Raw genomic sequence first — 17587 nt, 5'->3', positions numbered from 1 at the left:
GCCGCCGCCCCACGCGAGGACGCCATCCAACTCAGGAGTGGGGGGGGCAACTGTTGGGATATACCGACCGGTCCCTCTCACGCCGACTCACCGTCGAGCCCGCCTGGCCGGCGCCCGACTCTACCGACTGCACCGAACGATGACTGTCGACACTGTCCGACCGAACGTATGTCGGTCGGGCAGATCCTTTCCGTCCCCGACTGGCCGAACGACAGTGTCTTCTCTGACTCTTGCAATGCGCCAGACCGACCGTCGGAGGGTCCCTGGGTCTTCACCCGACATCTCACAAGCAAATACCGACGTATGGTCGGTCAGCTTCCTCAAACGCCGTACGACTACTGAGGACCGCCATCCTGATAAAGGCATGCGGCATAGCCGTCCTGGGACATTGTCCTGCCAAGAACATAGATTAACCCCAGCAATGTGACAAGCTCACGGCGGCTTGACAGTCCGCGGCGACTCTGACAACCTCCAGTGATTTGACAACTCCTCCCATTATCTGCGCCATTAATGACGGCGCCATGCCGCGCTCTACTATAAAACGGGAAAGGCAACAGTGCTGGAAGAGATTCCTTCGAAGCCCTAGTTCTCTCTCCCTCTCTCTCGCTGAGCTCCTTGATTCTTTTCTACTGTTACCTAGTCTCTTCTTTGACTTGACCGTCGGAGGGTCTCCGTCGGAGTCACCTCCGATCAGTGCGGACTTCTTTTGTAGGCACTTATTCCCGGCGATCAGGCGACGAGGGGATTGGCCGTAACACGGTTATATACCCTTTATTCTTTTTTTGATGGAAACTTATACTCCCCATTCTAGTCAGAAGAATATCGGAACCACTCATCGATCAATCGTCTCTTTGTTCATAGGTCCTATGGTTATGATTGATGAGAAATTATTAGATGGACCAGATCCACCATGGACCCTCCTTTTTTTTTTTTTTTAATGTGGAATAGCAATGCATGCTAAAGCTAGCAATTTCACCTTAGATTCATGGTAGATCTGGTTCAGTCTAATAATTTCTCCCATGACAGCACTCTCCTAGCTAGGCTAAGACACACTAGAAGAGTATGTAGCCGTTATGGTTTCTATAAAGCTATACTAGAAGAGAGTATGTGAACTAGATGGATCCTTGCGGTCACCGCAAATAAGCTTGGCATGTTCTTTGACAAACCGCAATATAAGAACAGTGGAAGCATGAGCGTATGCTTCTCTCGTGAAGCATTCCGTGGTGTTCCTCCTCGGTCTGTGTGCTCCATTGAAACACTACCTCATTAAAATAGAGGAATGGGAGACTCCTGCCTCGAGGGGTACAAGCCTGGCCTGGCCATGGTGGTGACGCAGTGCATCTACGCCGCCATGGCTCTCTCAGCCAAGGCTGCCTTCACCGAGGGCATGAACACCATGGTCTTTGTTGTCTATAGACAGGCCATAGCCACTCTTGTCTTGGCTCCCACAACCATTCTAGCAAAAGGGTTCTCTCTCTCTCTCTCTCTCTCTCTCTAGATCTCTCTCTCTCTCATTGTTTTTCACCTTTCTCTTTCTCTCTCTCTCTCTCTCTCATTGTTAATTTTTCACCTATGGTTGTCCAGGGGGAATTTGAGTCAGATGAGCTTGGGCTGGAGAGCCTTTTGTTTGGTGTTTGTTGCTTCTCTTGTTGGGTAAGTGCTTAGTTTTGTGTTTGTATCCTTGTCAAGGGGACTTAAGATGAGCCATTTTGCTCTCTTTTCACCTTTTTTCTTGAACAGTGCCACCCTCAACCAGTACTGCTATTACCAAGGGCTGGACTTGGCATCTTCATCAATAGCGACGGCTATGAGCAACCTAATTCCCGCAGTTACGTTTGTTATGGCAGCTTCTATTGGGTAAGTCCTCCAACCTCACAATGCCGATTCACTAAATTAACAATGTGGACAGTAATCATTGGTCTACCAAGAAACTTAAGAACATATTAAGTTCAATTGCAGGTTCCAATGGCACAAAGACATGCCATTTCTGAAAAACCCACGCATGACAAACCCAAAATGGATTAAGATTCATAGCGCCAAGGCATAGAATTTTAACAATACTTGAACCCTAATCAGCATAGATTTCAATTTCCTTAATGATGCAACGCTTTTTTTGTTAATCAAAAACCATGTTTTTTTTTTCATCAAGCAAAGCTTCTGGAACCTGAAGTGTTCCATTGTCGCAAGTCTTTTTGAGGTGACGGCACATAGTTCAAGGAAACCAGTTTGCTCGGGTCCATTCTTGAAGCGCCACCCAAGTATCCTGTATAATTTAATATGTCGATCTTTATCCAGTGCCAAATGGATCATGCTACGATGACAAGGGTGGCAAACTGATCCACAAACAAAGGCGAACTTTCTATGGACTGATGGCAACTAGAAGCCACCCTTGATCACACATAATCCACCTCAGACTTGTTATGGTAGTATTAGAATATTTTTTTCTTATTTCTGGAATAAGAATACGAATTCCTAAAGAATAGCTATTCATCCTTGTTATTCCAAATTTTTGTTTGGTTGAAAATCTATTATTCCACTGAGAATAAGATACAATTAATACTTTGTTATTTCATATATCTAGAATAAAATGCAATTAATGCTCGTTAAAGGTCTAGAATAAGCTATTCCATGATCCACCATGAAATAGTTAAATCAAGATAGATGAAAATAAAGGAGGATTGATCAGAATTGCTAAACCAAAATGGTCCACCACGGCTTTTTCATTTGTTTATGGGAATAAGATGGAATAAATCTTTATTTTATTCATTAGAGCATCCAAACACCACCGTAATGAATAGACTAGGTCAGGAGATCTTTTGGCCAATCCAACTTGGCTCAATAACTGAACTAGTCTAAAAGCTTTTGCACGTCAGAAATGTTTGGCAATGGGCACGCCCAACAAAGTCTCTGCTAGTGCCCAGTTAGGATGTACTATTTCAATTTGCAATGGGTCAAAATGGCTGAGCTATCCTTAAGATAAGGATGGCACTGACTAATGTCTTTCCACTTGCAAGCACCGTTTGAGTGGCCAACGTTACCCTTGGGACCTAAATAAAACAGTATACAGCTTGGCACCTACAAGAAGTCTGCCTGTCTTCGCTTCTTTAAATCCCAGCACCATCCTCCCCGTCCCATTCTTGTAAGAAAACGGGAGTTTTTGGGACAGGAAAGAGGAAGAAAAAGGAAAGAAATTAAGAAAGAAAATCGAAAGGAACAAAAAAAAGAAAAAAAAGGAAAGAAAAAGAGAGAGAGAGAGGGGAAAAGATAGAAAGGAAAGAAGAGAGAACAGAGACCTACTAGGATGTTTGATTGGCACAGCTGCTAGGATATGGAGATTTAAAACCTTCTGTTTTTATATGTGCTACAAGCAATAATGTCATGAATCATAAACGGTTGATGACACTCGCAACATAATTGGTTAGCCCTATTGTAATGGGGATGACAAACATCTAGCATCATCCTTAATCTTATTGATTATATCACAGATTAATCCTTAGATTTTTCTTAAGTTGACATGAAAGCCTATACTGTTATATATCATAACCCACTACAATTGTTCATTAATCTGAGTGTTTCTTGCTCCTTTGGTTCACCTCGATGTCTTATAACTATTAGATCATGAAGTTACTAATGGAAGTTTAACATCATTGACAAAATGGACTGTGTTTCATGTGATTCAGTTTAGAGAAAGTGAAACTACGGAGTTTGAGAAGCATGGCCAAGGTACTTGGGACTGCCATCTGCGTTGGAGGAGCAATTTCCATGGCATTTTTCAGAGGTTCAAGCCTCCTGAATGTTGGATATCAAACTGTAACCCAACTCTTACACTCAGCAGATAAAACATGGATGATTGGCGTCCTCTTTCTCATGGGAAGCAGTTGTTGCTGGTCATTTTGGCTTATCTTGCAGGCAATAAAGCTCCCTAAAAAAACATTATTGCTTCTTAAAATGCAAGAGATACTGACCTTCCATGGCTTTGCTCACAGGTGCCAATTTGTAAGTCACATCTTGACCCATTATCACTATCGGCTTGGATGTGCCTTATATCGACCTTCCAATCAGTTATTCTCACATTTTGCTTGGAACCAAACCTGAGTGCTTGGAAGATTACTTCAATCTTAGAGCTTTTGTGTTGTTTATTTGCAGTAAGTACTTTTCGATAACTACATGCTGTTTCCAATTTTTTATATTTACAGATTCATCAACTAAGCATTCTAAAACTCACATGCAGGGAGTTTTTGGATCAGGTGTCACCTTTTATCTCCAATCTTGGTGCATATCTGTAAGGGGGCCTCTGTATTCTGCAATGTTTAATCCACTCTGCACCGTCATTACTACCATTTTGGCTTTCATTATACTTAATGAAAAACCCCATGTTGGAAGGTATATTTACGTTGCCTCACAAAAACTTTGAAAGTAGATTTACTAGAAATAAGTCTTTACAGGTTTAAAACTCGAAAATAACCTATATGTTAAGCACTAGAGCTAAGTCATTTCATTATTCCATCAATAGTTAACAAATAGTACAAAGAAGAGTATCCACTAGCTAGCAGATGAATCAAGTAATTTATATCAGTTAAACTAGTCAATGCACTTTTCATTCACTAAAAACAGCTACATGTAGTTTTTCACCCAAAACAAGTTAATTAGTAAAAATTTGCAATGATTTTAGCACATCAACCATGGTAAAAAGTTGAGAGTATGACTACAATGCAAAACATGTAATAATGGCATGTCATTTTATATACAACAATACAACTCATTTCTCTGCACCTAAAGACATGATTTATCCCTACCAAAGAAACACATTATCCACCAATCCAACAACAAAAGACTAAATTTTCATCTCTTTACACGAAGCAAAATATCTTAAGGGTCTTCTGTTTTTTTTTTTAATTTTCCCCCCTCCTTCGGATGAAGAGAGGGTATTCTGTTAAAATGTCAAGAGCAAACATTGCTTGCTATGGCCAGCTCAATTAAACTATAGGTGATAAACTATTTGTTGATTTGTTCTCTGATTTCTCTAAAATAAAATTTAAAAAAAAAAAAAAAAACAGAAGATGATGCAAAAAAGATGCTGTTCAGCAAGATACTAGTTAGTTAACACCAAATCATGGTTGCCTGAAGTGACATTTTCCTTTTTGGCAAATTAACTAAATCATTAATCTATATATTCTAGCAACACAATTACTTGGTGACTAACAGTATGAACTTTTTTCAGCTTAATTGGTTCTGTTGCAGTTGTGGGTGGTTTGTATATAGTGTTATGGGGTAAAGCCAAGGATCTCGACACCAAGAGCAAGCCAGATATAAAAGATGATTCTTCAAATATATCAATACCTAATGATGCACAAGATAACAATTATGGAATAGATATCGAAGAACCTCTACTGGCAGAAAAACCAGATGATCTGGAAAGTCAGACTGAAAGTGAGACAGTTATTTGTCATTAACATATGCCTATACAGGGATTGTACGTTTTACACCATATGCCTACACAGGGATTCTACATCCATGTTGTTTTAGTTGCCTTTAATGAAGAAAATACTTGTGCTCGAAGCTGATTGCATGCTAGTATGGAAGATACAAGTTGCCCTTCCCACCACCCTCCTCTCTCTCTCTCTCTCTCTCTCTCTCTCTCTCACACACACACACACACACACACTCTTAAGGGCCTAAGGATTGATACAACATGTGCCTAGGTCAATAGGTCCACAGGTCAAGACTATCAGATGGACCTAACACGACAAGCCAATATCGATGCACCAACCACATCAAATGCGTTACTGGCACCACCCACATGCAAAACTGTGCCATCCACTGAGGCTTAGGTGCAGACATTCAAGATATCCACCATGCCACCTAGTGCAAATACAAACAAGTAGTGCCTCACAAGGAGGTAGGTGCCACACCTACAGGTCATATGCTACATTTGTTTTACGTTGGTAATTACTATAGCATGAGAAAATACATTTTTGAGATCTCTAACCTCTGCTCCAAAATGTTCTCGGATTAGAGTCTATACGGTTCAATTGAATCAAAGTAGGTAGGGAACTAGCCGTGAATGTGATTCAAACAAAAGATTTTAGTCTTGGAGTAAATGAAAAGAGACTGAAACTCTCATCTTTCTAAGAAAGTCAATTTTATATCCTCAGTGCATTTATTGCATGAAGATTGTTCCTAGGATCTGAAACATTAATGTGAGACTTTGGAATGTCTAAGATTGTGCTGATAAGTTTTCTGGCATGCACATTCCAATGGATGTAAAACAAGGGCCATTTGTATTAACTGAATTCTGGTGCTCACAAAACTTGGTATGCATATTCTGTTGGTGGTATAATTTATCATGCAGAGGTCACAGTCTCGTAAGCCTTGATGACCAAGGAAATCTAGTCTACAGTAGTGAATTATGTGATACAAACTCCTTGGAAATGCTCGACATAATTCTTGTTAGCGTGATAATATACTGAGAGGTGAAGCATGGCCCTTAACCACTTCCCCTATGTTTTCCATCATCGCATCGCTCATGAATTTTCCTTAATTGATACTTCACAACCTAGTAGCTAAAGCAGAGAGTGTGCTTTAGAGAAAAGATGAATAGTAGAACCTATGTCACTCCGACACTTGGAGTCAGCAGACTAATGACTCACAAACCATATCATATGAACGATGTTGTGGCTAGCCCATGAATTTGATTTAAGTATTGGAAATACTTACAGCCACCTTTTTGGCAGGAGCTGTCAATCATAAAGGTTGAAGCAATGGTAGTAACAAAGTATCTACACCACAAATTTTGTGATTAGAAAATAAGTTTAGCCTCTTAAAGTAGTATTGTGGGTGGAGTCATAACATAAACTTTTATATCAAATTCACAACACAGTCAAATAGATGCACATATAAGTAGCAAAATTAAAAAAGAAGAAGAAGAAGAAGAAAGCATAAAGCATATTCTTTTCAATCTACTTGAATCATTTAAAGCTCCATTTAAATTTAAGATTTGACTCATGATTTAAAAGATTTTTATAAGAACACAATAGACTTGTTGAACTTTCATGAATAAAGAGTCGAATAGGATTTTTCAACAAAGGACATATTGAAAATTCCAATAGGTCCATGGGCACCAGAAAGTTTCTATAGAATGTTTAGATGGTTAAACAGACGTCTAAGAATATCATTCCATCTGATTACGCCTGTAGCATAAAGAGATTCAGATTTTAATTTTGGGTATTTGTCTGTCTTCAATCCATCTTCTAGAGTTGTACTAAGAATCTGAGTCCTTCTCTGTAGCAGCTTCTAATTTTTTAGGGTTTGCTATAACGCTAGTTATGTGTAGAAGCCTAACCATGCATAAAATCTTTTAACTATGTCATGGTGAGAAGGTACCTTGGTAAGGAAAAAATGACCTATTTCACTATCTACCTAATCCCTTCGAAACTACTATGCTCCTATGTGTTCCACAGAGCTGCCTCTCTGTGAGAAAGAAGCTTTATCATGTAGCACACATGATACAAGTTCCTTAGCTAGGCTCTCTTTCAAAATCTTAATCATATTTACATTATCTTGTTGTGCTCATAAATACTAACCTCAAACTTCTCTCAAATATGGATAGGTAGGATGATTTTAGTCTGTATTAGTGATCTGCATATGCAATGCACGTTAAGGTGCACTCAAAGGAGAGGAACTCCTGGGCTAGAGGCACACCACCCAGAGCTCATATTATAGTGGTAGGGATACACTTAGAAGATTACCACTCCAAGTCATTTACCAAGATACAAATACCATTTACCTATGCTGATTCTGAACACCAATCCCCTTCTATGTATGTTAATTGACCATAACATGGATCACTAAACACATCCCGTATGCCCCTTGCTAAAGCACTCACACTGACTGGAGCCTTCAACATCCCCTAGTATTTCTTAGAGGGAAAACGCTCGCTTACTTATGTAGCCAAACCCATAGAGCATTGCTTCTTTTTCTTTTTTTAGAAAAAAAGGAGAGTTGTCAGTAAGATCGTTGGAGTACTGGGCACTAATATCAAGCAAGAGCCTAGTGATGCTAAACAACATTGTAGAAAAGACTCCTTGCAACTGTAATATAAATGAGTAAAATTATAACAAAAAATAGTGCTCCTAGCCAACACAATGCCAAAGGCATGAAAGATCGAGCAACCAGATATAACCTAAATGGACCATCAGTCAGCAAAGGGAATGTACAATTAACGATTCAAAAACTAATATCAAAAGTCAAAAACCTGTCAGCCCTCTAATAAGAGTATTTATCCAATGCAGGGTCATCGCCCGTAAGAAAGATGAAGCCTCCAAAAGCAAATATGACAATGATGTAGATTAAAGAAATGGTGGTGCTCCTCGATGTCTCCTTCCAGTCATTTTTGATACTCGTAACAGTTTCGGCCTTGCAAGACTGGCAGTCATAACAGAGGATGGAAGGATCATTTTTCCATGTACCGCAGTCAGCATTGTTCATAGTGGAGTTGGTTGGGCTAGTCCAGAGAGTGACACTCTGGAAGACAAATCCACATTCCATGGGTGGAAGGCAGCATCCAGACTGAAGAAAGAAAAACAGAGGAGGATGCAAAAATGGAATTAAAATTAGTCTGCCTTGAGAAACTTCAACAATATAGTATGTATGAGAAACATTAAATAGCTCACCCAGAAAAACCAGAGTACTGCAAATCACAGTCAGTATACATAATTATTGATGGATCACTGAGATGATAAATTTTCTTTTTTGATAAACAGGAAAGAACACAGCTAGAGATTCTAAATAAAGAACAGAAATCTTTAAATAGATAAAATAAGGGGAAAAAAAAAGTTGATAGCTAACACGCATTATATTAAAAAAACTAAGAAAATCACCAGTTCAAGTGCTTAAGTACATGTAGGGCATGCCGTATATACTGAACTCAACTAAGCCTTCATCCCAAACTAGTTGGGATCAGCTAATGTAGGGCATATGTTATAAAATACTAAATGAAGAAGGGCATGCCCTATATTTTTAAAAACAAAGAAATGAGTGGGCCTGAGAACATAAATGTGCAGTTAACTCGGATTCTATACGATGATAAAATCATGTTCAACACCTGCTTAAAAGCAGCTGGCACTTCCATGAGCCAATAAGACCGAAGAACTCAATAGCGTGGCCAGAATGCATCGTTTCAACCATTTGGTTTAAGTCTTAAATCCATATCCTTTCCTAAAGGCACATGTCCAAATTTTCTTCCAGTTCCAGTGTTGGAACACATTAAGACACCACCATGCACATGTTTCTAAAGCTAACTCTCTGTATAGTTGTATCACATAGAATTCCAAGTACAGCTTAAAGTGGAGCTTTAGGGGTCTATTACATCAACAAAAGCAGCCAATGCTCTCAAAATAAATGCTTTGTTTATAAAGATAGTTTCATGGAGTCAATGGAAGGCTTTGAAAACCAAAGAATAGCATTCCTATATATAGGTGAAATAAAAGCACATGCTGATTGATTTCAACATACAAAGGAAGTCTAGATGTTCCAAATGCAATTTTTGTAAAACTAGCTTGTACTGCAAAGAAGAAAATAAACTATTTGTAGGACAAAGCCCCTAAGTTCTCGATAACACTTTGAAGCAATGTAGATAAGGATGCATGTTTCCAAAAAAGGACCAAAGAATTGTTAAGTAAAACCGAAAAGTGTATGCTCTATAAAGATTTTGATGACAGCAACAAAAAGACTGATATTAACATCCAGAAAGTAAGTAAGAAAGAAAGATGACTAAAAAATTGATTAAGTGAATGTTGATGAAGTATAGTAGCTACGTGAGTGCACCTCCCAAGAATTTTAGATCGATATCATCAAAAAAAAAAAAGAAAAAAAAGAGAGAAATATAAAAGGACACGAATTGCAAAATGAAAGAAACAATAAAACGATCAATTGAAACACAAAATCCATTACACAAAAGAAATTTGAAACAACCGATGATGATGATGACGACTACGACGACGACGACGATGATGATAATCATGATAATGATGACGATGATGATGATCATGATCATCATGGTGATGATGATGATGATGATAAACAAAACCCAGTCTCCCCGGAGCGGAATAGGTAGGCCCCGGTTAGCCTCCGACGGAAATGCGCCATTTGAAAACCCTAAACTCCAAGTACAAAGAAGAAAACCACTTCTTTTTTAAAAAAAAAAAAAATCTCGACGTATGGCAACCCCCTTGGGGATACCCGAAAACCCTAAACTTGCACCGCAATCCAACCTAAAACAACCTAAAACACAAACTAGACGCAACAGTTAGTTCAGAAAAATAATAAAAATAAAACAGAGGCCGTGGACAGAAAAGATGGATTTTTTCCAGGAGAAAACATCAAGATCGGATTTTTATCAATCAAAAGGAAAAAAAAAAACCGCACCTGAATGTGCGTGATCGGTAAATCGTTGAAATCGTTCAAGCTCTGCGGGTCCTGCTCCTGCAAAATCCGGCACTCGGGGCTCCTCCGGACGCAGCTCAGGGTCCTGGCCCAGTTCTTGTCGCCGGCGAGCCTGTCCTCGCGCCACTTAAAGTAGTCGTCGCCGGCGACGACGAAGCCGAAGACAGCGAGACCGCAGAGGACGAGGATGAGGACGAGCATGGCGAGGAGGGAGAGCCAGAAGAGGCGGGAGGCACGGAAGCACGCAGCGGCGGTGGCGACGAGGGAGGCGGCCATGAGGACGGCGGCGATGGCGATGATGGGACGCTGGACGAGGTTGTCGCAGTCGGAGAGGCCGATGCCGCCGACGAGGATCGAGAGGGAGAAGAGGAAGACCACGAAGTTGACGACACCCAAGAAGCGGTACCCCACAGCCATGCCTTCTGGAGAAAGAACGACGCGGGAAGGAGTGGGGTGAGGGAGGGGATCATTATTATATTATAATAACGGAGAACCTTGGAAAGTTTTGGCTGGAGCCCTATATTTTCAGAATTTTTCTCTATTTTTTTATTAAAATTTTAAATTTTGACAAAAATTATTATATTATTATAAAGAAGTTATTATTATTATAATAAAAAAGAATCTTGAGAAGTTTCGGCCTTTTATCTCTCCTCTTAATATCTTCATTATATTATAATAAATCTTTCTCTCTCCGGAACACTTCCTTCTCTATATTATTTAATTATTAATAGAATAGGCAATTAATTGTAGGGGTCTACTAATATTAGTAGAATAAAAGTTACAGTGGGCAATGAGTCGTTTGTAATTCATTTTTCTCCTTTCTTTGTGCGGAGAAAAAATCCATGTGGTTGTTTGTGCTTCACGAAGCTTCTTCTACCGCTCGATGAATAATAAGAATGAGTTGTTTTTGATTTCTGGATAAATTATGTAGTTGGGATGGTGAATTTTTTAACAAAGAATCTTGAAAAATTTTGGCCTCCTTACGTGGAGTCCTATATTTTCAGAATTTTTTTTTATTTTTTATTAAAATTTTTAAATTTTTTTGATAAAAATCATTATGTTATCATAAAAAAATTATTATTATTATAATAAAAAAATATTGAGAAGTTTTGAGCTCTTTGTCTCTCCTCTTTAATATCTTCATTATATTATAATAAATCTTACTCTCTCTGGAGCACTTCCCTCTCTATGTTATTTAATCATTGGTAGGATAGGCAATTAATTGCAGGGGTTTACTAATATTAGTAGAGTAAAAAGTTATAGTGGGCAATGAGTCATTTGTAATTCGTTTTCCCCCTTCCTTTTTGTGTGGAGGAAAAATCCATATGGTTATTTGTGCTTCACGAAGCTTCTTCCATCGCTCGACGAACGATAAAAATGAGTTGTTCCTGATTTTTGGACAAATTGTGTAGTTGGGATGGTGGATTTTCTTAAAAAAACACATGTTCAATTATATGTTTGTATTTTTTTATTGAAAATCTTTTTTCATGTACGCGGTGTGTTGCAATGTCCAGGGGAAATTAAGGTTTCCAAACTAATTTATGTTGTATTTTATTGCGGTCAATTTTTTCGTCGTCTGTCATCGATAAAGAGCACCTATAAACACAAGTCCTCACAGACTGGATTTGTATCCGACGAAGACTCTCTGACGCCTAAATCAGAGAGAGAATTGATGAACAATAGATTTAAATATTTAGAGTAGCAGAGCTTTGGTCCAAAATTGTCTTACCGATGCTACTCACTTACCCTCTTTTTATAGATAATTCTGATGTAACCGTCGAGCACGTGATTCCATTTTTTATGACACTAAATTATCGGACCATTATTATGAAGTTAGTAGGTTGTTAATTCTCACTAATTGTCGTAACACGTAGTTGATAATCATTTACAACGGTTAGGATGTGTTGGATAGATAAGCCGATTGTATGTCGGTCAGTAGCAGTAAGTCAGTAGAAGATCTGAATGATCATCAGCTGGTAACTCTGATATGTCGATGGTTTTCGATCGGAGATTGATCAAGTTGTTTGTTGTTGGTCAGTGATAGCCGACTGTCGGTCGGTTTACCGACTATGAGTCGGCGTAGTGTGCTTGTGCGGCCGATGTAGAGTCAGAGTCGGGAGTCGGCTGACTTACCCCAATAGTTGCCCCCCACTCTCAAGTTCAAGGTGGCTTGACGTGTATTTCATCACATGGCTTGTCATATTGGACGAAGGAAGTTGTCATATATCACCTCGAGCCCCGACTTGATCGTAAGTCACTTGAGTACGAGGATTCTTCGACGGTTTTGTTGTTTCTATGGCTGCAGAATCATCATTAAACTATTATATTGATATGACAGTCGTATTGGATATCCATATCGGACGTCGTTTCAGGAATATGATTTCTCATCGATTGGTACGATTCTGACAAGTAGATTTCGTCCATATGTCAGAACGACATTGGATTGGAGCTATTCATGTGGATGATGGTGAGGTAACACGATCAAGAGCAGATGCATCGAACCGTCCGACCAATGATCGGTCAGGATGCTGCCACATGTCATTATCTGATGAGACCCCGATTTGATCGCTTTCATCCTGGTCATTGAGGGATCCTATATATATAGGGTCACTTTCGGCCAGCCTTTACTTTTTATTTTATCTTCTCTGCTGCAAAAACTCTATCGGAGGATCATCCCAGCACTCGAAGACTTCTTTCCTTGTCTTCTTCTTTGAGTTTCAGGTTAAGTCTTTTTGTCTTTCTTTCTTGGATCTTTTTTGTTCTCTTTAATCTTCTTCTCTCATGGCTAGGGCTTTTTCCTCTTGGGATGGTCGGTCGGAGAATCCGACTGATGACTCTCCATCAAGTTCGAAAGTGGAGGCTTCTTCACTTTTGGAACCGAACGTTGAGCGGCTTCGGGAGCAATATCGTATCCCAGAGCAGTATCAACTCTTTGCACCTGGTGCCAACGGTCGAATGAACTCTCCTCCTTCGGACCAGATGGCCTTTTATGTTGAAGACCTTTGGACGGATCTTCAATTTTCGATTCCGAAGTTCGTCTGGAATATTTTGGATTACTATGGTCTTTGTTCTGTCCAACTGGCATCAAATTTAGTTTAGCTAATAATCAGCTTTGCTTTGTTGTGTCGGCTACTATCGACAGAACCTCGTCCTTCCTTCTTCCATGCCTTTTTTATTCTCCAACCTCATCCAAAAGTCAAGGGTTGATGGTTCTTCAACCCACAAAAAGGCTTTTGTTTCATTATCGATTTTCTATCATCCATCCATGGATGGAAGAATCAATTTTTTTTTGCTTCTTCCTCGCTTCCTTAGGACTTTCTTTCACGCTTGGGCAATCTAAGAACCGACCCCAACGATAACAGTTGGGTGGTGGTCAGCAATCGGGAGGACTTCCATTGATTGAAGGATATGGCGGTCCTATCGCATAAGGAGCATATGATCGAACAGACTCTCTACGATGCCGGCCTAAGTTCGATCACCAACTTAAGTATAGTATAGTCTGTCCCTTTCATTTTTTATTTTTCTTTTGTTTGTTTCTGAATTGTACTGATTTGTTCTGATTGCAACCATGCAGTCGAGGGTACGAGTATCGAGCACTAACATCCATCAACATACTACCAAAAAGAGGGCAGCGTCCAAGGCTGGACCTTCCCGACCATCGAAGAAAGGTCGGGCTTCTGTTTCTGCATTGGTTGGAGAATCCAATGTACCACCTGCATCGGTTCTTGAGCCGATTCTGGTGCTGTCAACCCTGACAGTGCTCCTCAACATGCCGTCAGCTGAAGAAGGGGTGACAGGTGAAGACGGAGCTGCCACAGTACCATCGACAGCTCCATCGACTGAGGTTTGGGCCGAGGTGGAGGCCGCGGTCGAACCCGAACAGTCAACGACTGTGCCAGTTACTCCTCGAGTGGGGCCTTCTCAGGTGCAGTCAAGCTCCAATTTTTTTGCATTCTCTAATGCGGGACTGTCGACAGAAGATCGGAGGAAGGCACCGACGGTTTTGGTAGAAGATGCAATGTCGGAAGGTCACACGGTCCACTTCGACATCAGGGTGCCTGGAGATGAGTCAGCTTTGGCCAATCTGACATTGGCCAGGCGGCTCATCCAAGCCGCTCTTCTCCCGACTGATTGGGAGAATAGAAGAAACTGGATAGTGGCCGAGATGTTCTCATTCTTTTACCCAACGATACTTGGGGTAAGTTTCTTTTTCATACTTCTTTTTTTTTTAGCTAACCCGACTTATCTTCTGTTGCAGTTGGTCCATGACATGTTCGATCTGGAGATTGGTTGCGGGAAGATTGCTGACTTCCATCGAGTATGGATAAATAAGGTGGTGGCCGTCAATGCCGAGAAGGTGGCTGCTCTTGAGCAGCTTCGATCGGCAGCCGAATGGGAGGTGAAGCTTCAGGAGGAAGTCTCTCACTTGTCTGATGAGCTTCAGTCTTCTAGAGCTGAGCTTGAGTCGGCTCGTCAAAATATCTTGACTCTTGAGTCAAAGATCAAAAGCAAGAATTATTTTATCCACCGACTTCGACGAAAAAGAAATGAATGTATCCTTGAGCTCGAAGCCGAATGTGGGCGACATCGGGCCAGCCTGAAAAGGTTGGCACTGGCTAATGAGGAGTCATCTTCTGTGCGAGCCAATGCAGAGTTGGCAAGTGCGGAAGCAAAGTCGGCAAGGGAGGTCTTGGATCGAGCAATCGAAGATTTCAAGAATTCGAAAGAATTCAAAAAAGAGATCCTTGAAGGCGGGTTTACCTCCTACTACGTCGGATATGAAGACGATTGAGATGCGATCAAAAAATTATATCCGGACCTCGACTTGAGCAGCATCGTCTCTCCAGTACTGGAAGATAGAGCTATTGAAGAAGAAGCCGCACCGACCGAAGCTAGAACATCGATCGTGCCAGAAGTTGTCCAAGTCTCCGATGCTATATCGGGGCAAAGAGATAAGGATGACGATGAATCATGAGCGGTGTAATCTTTTTGTTTTTCTTTTTGTAATCAGACATTTGTAATCAGACTTCAATCCAATTTTGTAATCTCTTTTTGACAATGAATAAATTTTTTTTTCTAAGTATAAACTCTTTCTTTTGTATGTCTACAATGTAGAGTAATTATTTAGCTATCGAACATCAATCGATGAACTGAACATTCGATAGTACTTGTAGGATCATCTGTTAGTCGCATATTCATTTGACGTACTTATAAGAACGATAATAAGTCGAATACCCTGCGTTCGACTTTTAGTCAGATTTGTACATCAAGTCATCTGATAATCGATGGCAAGCCAAATATCCTTCGACTGGTCGTAGCTAAATCGGTATGATTTCAATCCGACCTTGGTTGCATTGGCATAGCATTCTACTTAGTTAGAACTAAGTTGGTATAATAGTGTTTTGACTATGATCGACTTTTATTGTGGAAAGCCGAAATATGTTTGATACTGAGACATAGTCGGTATTGCAGCTTTTACAGTGAAAGCCAGTATAATTGGTGGAAAATCGAAGTAGATTTTGTACTAAGATATAGTCGGTAGTTTGGCTTTTACAGTGAAAGTTGAAATATGATCAATGGTTGATAGAAATTGACCGTTCGCTTATCAGTTCAAAATCATTTCGTAGTTGACCGAAACTCGTGATTCTAAAATTCAATATTTCATTCTGAATAATGTATATATGGATAATTTTATTGATGATATATTTTTAAATTGTCAGTATTTCATATTCAGAAAATAGCCGACCCTTTAAGAGTTTCTAATCAAAATGCGCCCGATCTGAGTATTTCAGTTATCCCATAAGATCTTTCTCAGTTCAGAGACAACTTTCTTTGGTCGAGAGGTCTTAAGACTTCTGCTTTCTTTAGGACCAAATCTTCAGGATGGAAGACCTTCGGTTTAACCTTTGCATTATAATATCGGGCCACTCTTGCCGATAGGCTGCTATCCAAATTTGAGCTTACTGTCGGACTTTTGAAAGTAGATCTAAATCGGCTCTCCGACATTCTGAATTACTCGGCTCACTATATTATTTCACCCTTACTGATGGTAATCCGATCTCGAGTGGAATCATCGCTTCTGTTCCATAAGCTAAATTAAATGGCGATTCTCCCGTTGGTATGCGAAGAGTCGTTTGGTATGCCTATAAGACCGGCTATAGCTTTTCCACCCAAAGGCTTTTAGCTTCATTCAATCTGATCTTGAGCCATATAAAATCGATCGGTTTGTTACCTCCACCTCTCCATTAGATTGTGGATGGCCGACTGATATGAGTTTGTATGTGATATGAAATTTCGTACAAAATTTTTTAAAATTCTGATTGTCGAACTACCGACCATTGTCTATGATGATGGAGTGTGGCAAACTGAATCTATATATGATTGATTTCTGAATGAAGTCTTCCATCTTACTCTCAGTAATTTGTGTCAGAGATTCAGCTTCTATCCACTTGATGAAGTAATCGATGGCGACCACTATGAACTTTCTCTGACCAGATGTCGGGGGAAAAAGACAGAGTATGTCGATTCCTCATTGTGCGAAGGGCCATAGCACAATAATTGATGTCAGCTAACTTGCCGATTGGTGTTGTATATTTGTATATCTTTGACATGGTTCACACCTTCGGATAAATTATGCTGCATCTTTCTTCATGGTGGGTCAATAGTATCCTTGTCGTAGGATCTTGTAGGCTAAAGATTTACCCCCCAAGTGATTTTTATAAATTTTTTTGTGAATTTCTCTGAGTGTATAGTCGACATCGTTGGTCTCAAATATTTCAGTAAGAAAAGAGAGAACGACCTTTTGTATTGAGAGGCCATCCATCGGAGTCGTTTGGCTTCTGAGGGATCCATAGTAAGAGTCTCATTAGTCAAGTACTGGACGATTAGATATATCCAGCTTGGTTCAACAGTGAATTGTAACACTTTCTCGATTTTGTCAACGCTCGACTGTTCGAGGCATTCGACGAATGTCCAACCCATCTAGTTGAAGGAAGTAGTTGCGAGTCATAAAAGTATGTCGGCTCGAGTATTTTCAATTCTTGGGATGTGAAAGATCTCAAAGTATTTTAGGATTGATGTAAGATCCTTCACCTTCTGAAGATACTTCATCATGATGGGGTCTCGGGCTTCAAATTCACTCATA

General features: G+C 40.0%; 2 protein-coding genes across 2 annotated transcripts; one reads left to right on the top strand and one right to left on the bottom strand.

Annotated features, from left to right (window-relative positions):
• The first annotated feature begins 1098 nt into the window (after positions 1–1098).
• LOC105039569 (WAT1-related protein At4g30420) lies at positions 1099–5559 on the top strand. Its single transcript, XM_010915759.4, has 7 exons — positions 1099–1467; positions 1585–1653; positions 1741–1857; positions 3681–3909; positions 3987–4145; positions 4232–4383; positions 5222–5559. The coding sequence occupies exons 1-7, from the start codon at positions 1280–1282 to the stop codon at positions 5451–5453; spliced, it is 1146 nt and encodes a 381-aa protein (XP_010914061.1). The 5' UTR covers positions 1099–1279; the 3' UTR covers positions 5454–5559.
• Positions 5560–8163: 2604 nt separating this feature from the next.
• Positions 8164–10904, bottom strand: LOC105039567 (tetraspanin-8). Its single transcript, XM_010915758.4, has 2 exons — positions 10426–10904; positions 8164–8568 (listed from the first exon to the last, which is right to left on the bottom strand). The coding sequence occupies exons 1-2, from the start codon at positions 10858–10860 to the stop codon at positions 8266–8268; spliced, it is 738 nt and encodes a 245-aa protein (XP_010914060.1). The 5' UTR covers positions 10861–10904; the 3' UTR covers positions 8164–8265.
• Between the last annotated feature and the right edge of the window lie 6683 nt (positions 10905–17587).

The sequence above is a fragment of the Elaeis guineensis genome, chromosome 1 (genome assembly GCF_000442705.2).
Source record: "Elaeis guineensis isolate ETL-2024a chromosome 1, EG11, whole genome shotgun sequence".
Lineage (NCBI taxonomy): Eukaryota > Viridiplantae > Streptophyta > Magnoliopsida > Arecales > Arecaceae > Elaeis > Elaeis guineensis.
The sequence above is the reverse complement of the archived record's forward strand: the minus strand, read 5'-3'. Positions and strand labels throughout refer to the sequence as shown.

Bases quoted from the DNA above. Each gene is read 5' to 3' on its own strand.
- LOC105039567 (XM_010915758.4), bottom strand. From the start codon at position 10,860: ATGGCTGTGGGGTACCGCTTCTTGGGTGTCGTCAACTTCGTGGTCTTC. The intron at 8,569-10,425 runs GTGCGGTTTTTT...TTCTTTCTTCAG, and splicing joins TACCGATCACGCACATTCAG to TCTGGATGCTGCCTTCCACC.
- LOC105039569 (XM_010915759.4), top strand. From the start codon at position 1,280: ATGGGAGACTCCTGCCTCGAGGGGTACAAGCCTGGCCTGGCCATGGTG. The intron at 1,654-1,740 runs GTAAGTGCTTAG...TTTCTTGAACAG, and splicing joins TTTGTTGCTTCTCTTGTTGG to TGCCACCCTCAACCAGTACT. The intron at 4,384-5,221 runs GTATATTTACGT...AACTTTTTTCAG, and splicing joins GAAAAACCCCATGTTGGAAG to CTTAATTGGTTCTGTTGCAG.